Source organism: Tiliqua scincoides, chromosome 15 (genome assembly GCF_035046505.1).
Source record: "Tiliqua scincoides isolate rTilSci1 chromosome 15, rTilSci1.hap2, whole genome shotgun sequence".
Taxonomy (NCBI): domain Eukaryota; kingdom Metazoa; phylum Chordata; class Lepidosauria; order Squamata; family Scincidae; genus Tiliqua; species Tiliqua scincoides.
This window is the reverse complement of record NC_089835.1, coordinates 5,289,316-5,301,329: the sequence shown is the minus strand read 5'-3', so window position 1 is coordinate 5,301,329 and position 12,014 is coordinate 5,289,316. Positions and strand designations below refer to the sequence as shown.

The following is a 12,014-nucleotide window of genomic DNA, read 5'->3' as shown; positions in this document are numbered from 1 at the left end:
GTGGGAGGGAGGGGTTTGGGGTTGAAAAGAGGAAACAGATGTGGGGGGGGGGAGAGCACAGACCTCCTGTAAATGGGTCAGTGTGTTGTTTACTTGGAAGTAAGCCCCGTTCTGCTCAGCGGGACTTACTTCCAAGTAAGCACGCTTAGGCTTGCGGGCTGTGATTCCCAGGAGCCACCGGCTGTGGCGTAGAAGTGTCTTTTGTAAACAAACGGTTCATGAGTTTCATTACAGTCTCATGGGCTGCAATGAGGACCTGATTCCATCCCTTGAGCCGCCCCCCCCCCCCAAAAAGCCATCTCCATTGAGAGAGTGTTTTGGGCAGCCTTTGGGCAGTCATGTGTGAGAGTTTTGGGCAACCTTTTAGATGCCCCAAAGCCAGGGCCGGCCTTATGAGCTGCAGAGTGCCATTGGACACCTTTTTTGGTGGGGTCCCTGGGTCACAGCCCAGGTCTGCAGAACCACAGAGATATACATAAAATCCATTCCCCCGCTCACCTCCACCCTTCCTCTTCCTCTCTGTCCCTCCCCTTCCTTTTCCATTTCGGGAAACAGAGGCAGCAAAGGCTGGTGCCTCACCAGATATGGGGGGGGCCTTCCCTCTTGGGCGCCAGTTGGTCTTGAGCCCTGCTGGTGAGCCCCTGCTTGGCTGTGTGCCAGGACCCCAGGTTCTGCAGAAGCGGAGCTGGGAAGGACCTTGGTGAAAGATGGTTGCCGGCCAGGTTGGGTCACTCTGCAAGAGACAAAGGCACGGCTGCGACACCTTTGGCTTGTCCAAAACCACGCGTGGCGCAGGGCAGGTTGGCCCACGCTGTGTCTTTGTCCGCATGGCAGTGAGTTTTGAAAATGCATTTTCTTTCTGTGCTGAGCCTGTTCCCTTCTGCTGCTGATCACCAGCTGTCCCAGTTCTGGGTTGCGAATCTTCAGCTGCCAGCCGCGGATTCCGCTGCTGCTCACAGAAAGGGCTGTTTGCCTACCCGGCTGGTGATGGCGGAAGGTCCCATGGGCACTGTGGGTGATCTGCAAGGTGTCCTGGCTGAAGAGGGGTGGGGGGAGAAGCAGCGCTTCTGCCTTCTGTTTTTTTTTTTTCAGATAAAGGCTGCTCTCCCCCTGGCACAGGTCACTTGGGTAAGCAGCCCGCCTACCCTGGCACAGTGGTGGAATCATAAGAACAGCCCCACTGGATCAGGCCATAGGCCCTTCTAGTCCAGCTTCCTGTATCTCACTGTGGCCCACCAAATGCCCCAAGGAGCACACCAAATAACAAGAGACCTGCAAGGCTTCCTGGGAATTGTAGTTAAGAACATCAGAACAGCCCCACTGGATCAGGCCACAGGCCCATCTAGTCCAGCTTCCTGTATCTCACAGCGGCCCACCAAATGCCCCAGGGAGCACACCAGACAACAAGAGACCTCATCCTGGTGCCCTCCCTTGCATCTGGCATTCTGACGTAGCCCATTTCTGAAATCAGGAGGTGGCGCATACACATCATGGCTTGTACCCCGTAATGGATTTTTCCTCTAGAAACTTGTCCAATCCCCTTTTAAAGGCGTCCAGGCCAGTCGCCATCACCGCATCCTGTGGCAAAGAGTTCCACAGACCAATCAAGCCAGCCCCTGCTTTGATGCTGTCTAAAATATTTAATTTGGTGCCCCCCCCCCATGTTCCAAAGCTGCCCTGAAATTTGCATGTTTGAGATCTGCCAGAACTTGGGAGGAGGGGTGTTCCTGCTCTATGTACTTCCACCTTTTTTGGTGGGCGAGAAACAAGGACGCCCCGTATTGCACGCATCAAACAGGATTGTGGATGGGTTGGAGGTAGAGTTTAAAGCACACACTCTCCAGCCAAGCAGAGGGTCTTCCCCTCCTGCCCTGCTGGTGGTACTTGGCCCTCAAGTTTCCCCTTGGAGATCCTTGAAATGTGGCATTTTATCTTGCCTGTCCCGTCCCCCCCAAGGGGGGCAAGACATTGCCTCCTGCGTTCACCCCTGTCCTTCTCCCAGAGCCCAGTCACATCCTGCTGGGAATAACCCCTCTACCTCTGCATGAACTGGGCTAGCTGGTTGCCAGTGCTCTCCCCTGCAAAACCCCGACTTCCGTCAGCGGCAACATCTGTCTTTAAGCTCCACATCTGCAGGCAACTGGCCGTGAAGCAAAACCCACAGCTGCTCATGTTGCAAGCCCCCACACTGCCATTTCTCTTCTGGTGGCTTTGTGAGCGAAAAATCCTGTTCAGCCTGATATGATAACCAGGGCGGAGTGGGGTGGGGGGGCGGGTGGAGAAGTGGAGGACTCATTTCCCTTTTTAGTAATTTTTTTAATGAGGAGGCCTCTCATCCATCACCCGGAACCGGCTCGTTACCAGGGATCTCAATTTTTTCCCCGGTGACAGTAGTGACAAGGAGGAATCTGTTGCCACCTTCAAGTGCCGAGAGCGGGTGGCTGGTTATTCCGTGCCCTGCAGGATGCCAAGGGGGTTGTGGGTGGCGGCTGGGAGCTTAATGGTCTCTCCCCTGCAAGCTGGGGGAGGGGGGGGAAGGAGAAGAGAGAGAAATCACCTGCCTCTGACTTGAAGGCCGGATGGTCCTAAGAACAAAAAAACCCAAGTTCCCTTGAGATTGTCCAATCCTTTCCCCGTGACCTGGTTGATTTCACTCTTGGCTCTTCGGGGTATAAACAAACCCAGGCCATTAAGACATAATGGTGTACATTAAGCAGATTCTCTGGAGTCCCAGAGTATTTTCTGTCGAAAAGCTTCAGAGGAATTAACACTCTAGGTGTTAATTCCCTTTCCGTAGGTCTCAATACGTTTTCCTTGTCAGCGATCAGCCTGTCAGTTTCACGACCCACCAACAACTGGGTTGTGACCCACAGGTGTGTTCTGGACTCGCTGTTTGGGAAACACTGCCCTAGCCCAGTGTAAGCTCCTTCACTGCACTTCCTCGTTGAATTCAGGAAGTGTTGAATGAGGGGGGAACAGTGCGTGTTGAGCCATCAGATAAAGGGGGGGGCAAGTATTTGCCCCACTGCCTCAGTCCCAGTACTACTAACCTGTGCCAGTCCTAACTGGATTAGTTTGTCATTTTGGGGCAGTGAAAAGCAAATTTGCAACTCTTGTGCTTGGAATATGCTTCCACAAGATGACGTGATGGCAGCCAGTTCCGAGGTCTGGCAGTAGCTACTGCCCCTAAGTGTGACGTGAAGCCCCCATGGCTAGGAGTAGTGTACCTCTGAGCACTTGCTGCTAGGGACAAGCGAGAAAGACCCGCCGCTGCCTTCCTGTCTTTTGTGAGTTTGCAGAGCAAGTATCTGAGCCGGGGGCTGTTGGAAGCGGGAGGGACGGGCCCCTCCCTGCCCTGGTCCAGATGCAAAAATGGTCTCTATTTTTGTGTGTGTGTGAATAAATTTGGAAGAGCTCTTCTCCCCCCCTGCCCCCCGCTCCAGGACTGTGCTGCCCCGGTCTGCGAAGGGTTCTGTGGAACATGAAAGTCCTTTGCCTCCTTGCAGCTGGTTGCTATGGTGCCCGGTTTTTGAAATACGTGTCAATGCAATGTACCCTGCTTAAACTTAGCCCCCCCTTCAGGGGCTGGGACAAGGATAAATGATCGTCTTCATGGGCACATTGGGAAGCCTTCCCTCTGCCGCACTGTTTCTTCAGCAGCGCCGGGGTGACAGCAACAGATATTCGGATCCCCACCCTTTTGGGTGCCTTGGAGATGGGTCCCAGCCTGCCTGACTGTGGGGCTGAAAACATGTGCAGTGATCCCTGTGCCCAAGGATGGTGGTGGGCTGGGCTGCTGCAGCCACCAGGTGTGCCACAGGCCCCGATTCCCCTTGATAGAGCCAGGCTTGCCTTAGATTCTGGAGGCCTTAAGGACGTAAGGAGAGCCCCGCAGGATCAGAGGCCCATCCAGTCCAGCTTCCTTCATCTTCCACAAGACCAGGGGTGTCCAGAGTTTTTGGGAGGAGGGCCACATCATCTCTCTGACACTGTGTCGGGGGCCAGGGGAAAAAAGAATCCATTTACTTTTAAAATGTGAATCAATTTACATAAATTACTATACTAGAGGTGGAACTTGTATGAACGAATGGAGGTCTTGCAATAGCTCGAGGCCTATAAAAGGCCTTGCACAAAGCAAGACCGGCCTTTCCTTTGCTGTCACTACTGCATCACAGCAAGCAGTGGAGGGAGCCCTCGTCCCACAGCTGACGCGAGAGGTCAAGCAGTCGCCCTCATGCTCAGAGCAGTTGCGTCGGGCCAGTGCGGGCTCCAGTAAGTTTCCAGAGGGCCAGAGGCTCATTGGAGACAGGGGTCTCCCTGAGGGCCGCATTAGGAGTCCTCAAGGGCCGCAAGTGGCCCCAGGGCCGGGGTTTGGGCATCCTTGCACCAGACACCTCGGGGAGTACACAGGACAACAAGACACCTGCATCCTGTTGCTATTCCCTTGCACCTGGTATTAAGAGGTAGCCCACTTCCTAAACTAGGAGGCTGCGTATATCCACCATGGCTTGTAACCTGCGATGGTCTTTTCCTCCCTCAATCTGTCCAAGGCATCTCGGCCTTCAGGTGCCACCTCCACATCCTATGGCAAGGAGTTCCACAGGTGAATGACACGCTGGGTCAAGAAATAGTTTCGTTTGTCTGTTCTAACCCTCATCACAAGACCAGACAGAACTTGTGGACCTCTGGAGTGAGCCCAGTCAAAAGAGTCTGGCTACTTTGGTGTCAGCTTAAGTGCTTTTATACGTTGCGATTTGTAGAAATTATGATCCAGGGGAGAAGGGAAGAGGCCCAAAAGAAACTTTGTCGCCTCCTCCCCAAAAAGGGTCCTCTCTGAGGCCCTGCCAGGCCCCCCATCAGTGGATGAGTGAAGCTGGGATTTTGTGCTCCAAAGTGCACCCCTTGACATTTATTGACCTTGAGGCGTGCGTGTGCTGTTTGGTTGTCTGTCCTGTCTCTGCTGCAGGCAGTGTGGCATCTCAGCTGGGTTCAGGGGGTGGGTGGGTGAGGAAACCTTGCTGTTCTGGGCATGCAGGGAGGCATGAGAGTGAGGCAGCTGGGAGAGTGGAAGAAGCAGAGAATTGGGGCAAATTAAGGGGCTCTCTCCGAATCCCCTTCCCTGCATTTTGTCCTGCTTTTAAGGGTGGTTCTATGAAAGCCTGCTCCACCCCCCCCTGTTCCCCTCCTCCCAGATGGTGTTGAAGTTGGCAGGCAGACTCTGGAGCTTGCAGCTGGCATCCGATATTCTCCGGGGACGCTGCAATCTGGGTCAGGAATATTAGAGCTGTATCTCTCTTGCTCTTCCTCTCACAAAAAAAGCAGGAAATCTCTGGGGGGACCTGATGCAAACTGTTCCTCTCCTTCCAGCTTCCGGCTGGTGACCTCCACCTGTCGGCTGCCTTCTGCCATATGGTCACATTTGTCAGGCCTGATGATTTGGGGAGGGGCAACCTGCACCCTCACCTCTCTGCTGTAACAGGCAGGTGTGGGTCCCTCTCTCTCTGGGCAAGAAGGGCAACTGGTCTTGGGGGGCTCCGTTGCTCCAAGGCATTCAGTGCAGGGCGGGGGGAGATGTTTGGAGGTGTGGGGTGAGCTTTTGGCCAGTGGTGGGGGCCTGGTTGCGAGGTGAGGAACCACAGACAGTGTCCTGAGCTCTTGGAGGAAGGGTGGCAGAGAAGTGTGGAGAATAATAAAATTGCCCAGGTGGGCCTTGGCTTGGCTTCAGAATGATTGCAATATTTGGCTCTGTGCAGGAATCCCCCCTCCCCAATTCAGAGGCTGAATTCACTCCTTTTTGCCAAAGCCTCTTTCTGCAAGAGGGGTGCCCTGCCACCCCCCTCCCCTATTCTCCCTCCTTCCTTCCCAAAAGCCAGAGCAGCCCCCCCCCTTCAATTTGCAGCAATTTATTGGGTGTGAATTACAGGCTCTGCTAACCAGCACCTGCTTGTGTTCAATTGACTTCCCTGCTAATTGCTGGGATAATCATACTTTGTGCATAATAGGGTTTTTTTTTTTGGTGGTGGGGGGGGAGGATTCTTAGCATTTTGCCAGTCAATAGCACGCTTGGCTCTGAACCCGCCCGGCTGCCAACTCTTCAGCCGCTCCTCAGTGCTCCTGCGTTATTACTTCAAGCTGTTTACTGTTAACCCCTCTCTCCCAGCAGGAGCGCAGCCTCCCAGTCCAACCTAGTTTTTGCGTCTGAAAAACTAGGAATCTGCAGGTTCTGTATGGTCGCACCCAGATAACTGAGGGGATTTGCTACTCCAAGGGGGCTGCTGACCTTTGGTTTGGGATGGTGGTTTGAAAAGAGGATTAGGCAAATCCATGAAATAGGGAGAGGGGGAGGAGAGCTCACCAGGCAGACTGTCAAACTTCAGCCTTGAGGACTAGAAACTTGAAATCTCCTTTAAAACGGGGAATCCATCAGGTGCTGTGAGTCTCTCTGCAGCCTTCCCATTGATTAATGACTTATGAGGCACCTGCATGGGGTCACCCTGTTTTTATCTTTGCAGCAACCCTGTGGGTTAGGCTCAACGGAGAGGGGCTTAAGTGAGTTTTGTGGTCCAAGAGGGACTGAAACTCTGTTCCACACTGGCCCAGTTTGTGCTGGTAACCAACCACACTCCAAAGGGAAAGAGTGTGACCTTCATCTCCTGCTTGGGAGGGTGTCCCAGAGGGGCTTCTGCTATCTTCAGGACATTGCCGTACGCCACGAATACCAGTTCTGCGCAGGAGAAACCGGAGTCTGTTTCAGCCTTGGTGATCATGTCCTGGCTTCTGAGGTGTGCTGCCCTCTCCTTATTCCCCCCCCCCGCCCCAAATTCTCTCCCTGTGAATTCTTTCTCTACCCAGTGAGCTAAGAGGAAAGGGAAATGGGGGGGGGAGCACAGGAAGAAGAAAAATCTGAAGAGCTGTTGCATGGTGATGGTTACTATGGAGACTGCTCCATCTGTATCCCTGTGTCCAGGGCTGCTGTCACTGACTTTTCCTGTTCTGCACCCAGTGCTTGTCAGTGTGTTGGCAAAGATGCATTGCTGTTTGGGGGGGGGGGGATAGTGTGCCCTTGTGGACACACTAGGCCCCTTGAGGAGGGCTGCCCAGGCTTCAGACCCTGTCCCTAGCACTCTCTTTGAGCAGGAAAAAAAGGCAGGAGGGACTTGACGTGGACGCTCTAGCCCACTGCTCTCCTGTCTTCCTCCACACTTCCTCTGCACCCTCTCCAAGTTTGGATCCAGGGAGCAGTAGGGTTGGGGAAGGTGTGCAGAAAGAGACACGCGCTCCATCCTGCTCCGTCTGCTGCTGGAGAGGACTTCCCCAGGCGGTGTGTCTGTGGCTGCTTGATCCTGTGCTGTTGAACTGCTGAATGCTTAAGCTGGAAAGGTATCTCAGAGGTCGTCTAGTCCAACGCCCATTCATCTGCCGCAGCTTCCCTGACAGGTGGGCCTTCCAGCCTCTGTTTGAAAGCCTCCAATAGGTGAGAACCCATAACGGCAGGGGACCCGCTGTCCCAGCTCTTGGAGTCAGGAAATCCTTCTTCCTGTCCAGCCTCAGTCGACTTCCCTATAGTTTCAACCCATTGATATGCCCTCAGGAGCCACAGAGAGCAAATCATTGAGGCTTTAGTGTCAAGTGCCCGTCTCACCCCACAGTGTTTCTAGTCCTTAAGGCTGCAGCATTTCAAGTTCCCAAGTGCGGGCAGAGAATCCTGGGTGTGGTGTCCAAGAAGGTGGGAACTCGAGGCTGACGGTCTGAGCATCTTATGGTGTGTTTTTTTCTTTTTCTTTTAATTTTTCAAAACAATTCCTGTGCTGAAAGAAATTGCAAAAAGGAAAATGAGTCAGATGTTTGTTATGGCTCTTTTGTCCCTACGCCAGCCAGGTGTACAATGGCCCTGCTTCCTGTTTATGTCTTGGTGTGTTTCAGGGGCCTGTTCCGAGACACAACTTGTGAGTGGAAACTTTTCCTTAAGGCGGCTCCCTGGATGGGGTGTGTGTGTGGGGGGGGGGGCAGATCAGAATAGGCTGACTTCCTCTTGAGCTGCTGCTACTGTGTTTGCCGCTCCGCAGCCGATGGTCTTGTGGTTTGACATTCCGCCCTCATTCCTGTTTGTTTACAAGGCATTTCAGACTGCCTGTTTATGTCCCTGCACCCTACTGTGTGAATTTGTGTAAGTGGACATGACATCTTGACAAGTGTGAACCTGGGAGGCTTCCCCATCATATGCCCATAAGTTCACAGAGATGGTGGGATATTTGAGGAGGAGGTGGCTACACTGGAAGCCAATGCAATATTCCCCCCCCCCCCAGTGCCAAAATCTGTCCTTCCACCCTTACTGGGTGACATGCCAGCCACTTACTCCTTCCAGTGGAGGCAAACAGGAGAGAAGAGGTGGGTTTCACCCACCAGTTCACTACTTGAGGTTACTGGATGGGCCGGCCTTGGCTATGCTATGGATGCAACTGCTTTAAAAGCTAATTTTTTTTAAAATTGTGAACTCCCTGGAAGTGGGACTCAACTCTCTTCCTTTTCTTTACTATTTCTTTTTGTGAATGTTTTGGGTGAAAAGGAATCTATAAAGCGTTTACTTGTACAAATGATACATTTACAAAGCACCAGCTATGTCTATATTTAAAACTGATTATGGGCACAATCCTATGCAGGTCTATTGAGTTCAATGGGACTTACTCCCAGGAAAGTGTGGTTAGGATTGCAGCCTAAGTCAGATCTCGACATTGAGGGAGGGACTTGCAAAAAAACAAAAAACATTATTTACCCAGCTTGTCATTAATCTGTGGAACGCCTTGCCCCAGGATGTGGTGATGGCACTTTTGAAGGCCTGGATGCCTTGAGAAGGACAGGTTGATGGAGGAAAAGGTTAGAAGCCACGATGGGTATGTGCAACTCCCTGCTTTTAGAAGTAAGCTGTCTCTGAATGCCGGATGCAAAGGAAGGCACCAGGATGCAGGTCTCTTGTTGTCCTGTGCTCCCTGAGGCATTTGGTGGGCCGCTGTGAGATACAGGAAGCTGGACTAGATGGGCCTGTGGCCTGATCCAGCTGGGCTCTTGTGAGGTTCTTATGACTGTATTTCATCATAAGGGCAGTTTTGCTTAGCAATAATTTTCACTCCTCTTCTCCTTTTCCCCCCACAGGGTTTTATTTTCTCATTGTGACACAAAAACCTCCATGTTATCTGGACTTGTACAGGCGAGCAGAATACCATGAACTGAAGACGGGACGACACGCTGCCCCCCTTTTTTTGTTTTCTGCAATTTTTTCCTGGATTTTGGGGACTTGCTTTCTAAAAAAGGATTTTTGGATGACAGTGTCTTGAAAAAGAACAAGCGTGCCCTCTTCCCCCCCTTTTCGCTTTTGGGAAATTAAAAATATTCAGCCGTCCCCATTCCGTGAGGATCTCCGGAGAAGATGGGGAGGAAAAAGATTCAGATCCAGAGGATCACAGACGAGAGAAACCGACAGGTCAGTTGCTCGAGAGGGACGTGACGTGGGGGTCTGGCTCCCTTCTTTCCGGCATCCCTGCCCTGCAGAGTCCCACAGCCAGGGTCCCCCCCTCCAGACAGTCCCCCAACTGCTCTTCCCAGCCTGGATGGTGCCTCACCTTCCTTGCAGGGTTGTTGTGAGGTCAGAAGGAGGGGAGGAACCATGTATACCTCCCTGAGCTCCTTGGAAGAAGGGCTGGATAGACTTTAAAAAAAATTGTTACGTCAGCACCACGAAGATCTGGAACTTGCCTCTGTCCTACACTCGCAGCATTTGGGAACATCTTGGAAATCCTGTTGTCCGACTCCAGGCCTGTCCCCTCCCCTCCAGCATGTGCAAATGCCCTGAATGTGGGGCGCTGCCCCCGCTGTTCCGCTTGCCAGCAAAGGCCTCGTTCTGGTGAACGGCAAATTTGCTGCGGCAAATATTTTCCCTACCCTTCAGGGAGCCACCCTCAAGGTTGCGAGGTCTTAAAATTAACCCATCGTGACAGATGGCCTACTTAGGCGTTCCAGCTACCAGCAGGTCTGTTCTCTTGGCAACAGTCTTCCTGCTGCAGCGAAAAGCCTGCTCCGCTGAACACCTGAGAGGGCTGCGTGTCCCACTCGGAGGAACGCAAACACCCCCTTTTAAAAACACAGCAGCCCTTCCACACCCCACAGGCAAAATCCCAGGAAGAAGAGAGTCGGCGGAGAGTTGGGGGCCAAATCTTTGTTCACAGGAATCAAAGCAGACACCAGAGTTTGGGTGCTTGTGAGCAGCTGATGCAGGAGGGTGTAGAGTAATGTGTTTGTCTTCCCTGCTTGCTTCGTGTGCCAAACTGGCGCCACCAGGTCACTAGCCAGTTCATAATTCTGTCTCCTACTCACTTGTGGGGGAAGGAGTCCAATCGCTTGGCTTTCTCCTGCCGTTTATCTCTGCAGCTAATCTTCCCTGGATCTGGTTGGGGAGGGGGAGAGTCACCTGGCCTCCCCCTGTGCACCCTGGAATTGTCCCCTGAAGCAGGCCCATGGCCCTGCTACTTCTGGGTCTTGCATGGGCTTGGAAGGGCTGCCATGACCCCTCCCCAAATGAGGCATTGCGACCCCATTGGGATTGTGATCTGCAGGTGGAAGATCACCGATGTTTAGGATTGTAGCCCTTAATGGGGAGCTTTGGGCAGTTGGCTCAGTAGGTCAAGGGAGCTGCCAGTTGAAAAAGTTTGGACCCATAGCCTTAATCCAGCGTTTCTCAAACTGTGGGTTGGGACTCACTATGTGGGTCGTGAGCCAATTTCAGTGGGTTGTGTAGCACCTGGCTCAACCCACCATTGAAAATACAGAGTGCAGAGCTGCTGGGCACTCTGGAAAGGGGGGGGTTGTGGTTGGAGAAGGCTCCACGTCTGCCTTGACTTCCGAACTGGAATGTTTCATTTCCAAGCTGTGCCAAATAACAGCGCACGCCTGCTTTGTAACGACCAACCTTTGGCTGATCATGGCTTAGGCTTGGAGCCCAAATTGATGTCACTTTTTGGCCATGACGTCACTTTCAGGTTAATGACATCACTTCTGGTGGGTCCCCATAGATTGTCATTCTAAAAAGTGGTTCCCAGTGCTAAAAAGTTTGAGAACCACTGCCTTAATTCATTAATTACACAAATTATCTTAGTTAAACCAGAATGCAGGCCTGGAGATCTGGGCCTGGAGATCCTGGGAGGGAACTGGGTCAATCCACCCATCTCTAGTTGCTGACAATTAATTATTAATTAATTAACAGTATTTATATACCGCTTTTCAACTAAAAGTTCACGAAGCGGTTTACAGAGAAAAATCAAATAACTAATGACAATGCTGGCCCAATTTTCCCCTTGAATGGAAGCCTCTTTTTTGGCCAATTCCCCTCTACTCTGTTAATAATAATAATGAAGAGAGCCGTAGCATATAGTCAATGGTTCTGAAGGGTTCAAAAAACCTTGGGATTGATTTTTTTTTTTTAAAGATGACCCCTAGTAGTTGGGCAGCATATTAAAAACACACGCAGTTACACACACAAAATAATATGTATAGTGAATTATTTTTAATGCATGTATTTATAAATTAGCACAGTGTTTTTTTTTGTTTTGTTTTTTTTTGGTACGCTGGGTCCAAACTGCAAGAGAGGATATTCCAGCTGGGAGGACCGGAATGGGATGTGGTATAGTCAAGCACTGGCACAGCCCCCTCATTGCAGCTTGGACGCTGAGCAAGAATGTGACTTGCCTTGGACACCCTAATGCGTTAATGGCAGAGGCTGGATCTGAACTGGGGCTTCCTGATCTGACCACTGAGCTCTGCTGCCTCTAGTCTTAATGGATGGTGTGTCCCTTCACCCCCAGTTTTCAGTGTGTTTCCTTCCAAACTCTGCGTAGACCAAATGGCAACTCTCAAGTTCCCCTGGAATAATTTTCCGGTTCCACATTGGAGGCCGCCAGAAATTTGGGAGTTTTTTCCTTTGAAAAGTCTTTATGGGAATGGCTGTGGGAGGAGGCCTTGAAAAA

At 51.9% G+C, this 12,014-nt stretch overlaps 1 protein-coding gene across 1 annotated transcript in view; it reads left to right on the top strand.

Annotated features, from left to right (window-relative positions):
- Positions 1 to 12,014, top strand: part of MEF2D (myocyte enhancer factor 2D) — an 83,799-nt gene that overhangs the window by 40,665 nt on the left and 31,120 nt on the right. Inside the window, exon 3 of the mRNA XM_066610425.1 lies at positions 9,151 to 9,478. Within this exon, the coding sequence (XP_066466522.1) occupies positions 9,425 to 9,478 (54 nt within the window). The 5' untranslated portion in view covers positions 9,151 to 9,424. The remainder of the gene's footprint in view (positions 1 to 9,150; positions 9,479 to 12,014) is intronic.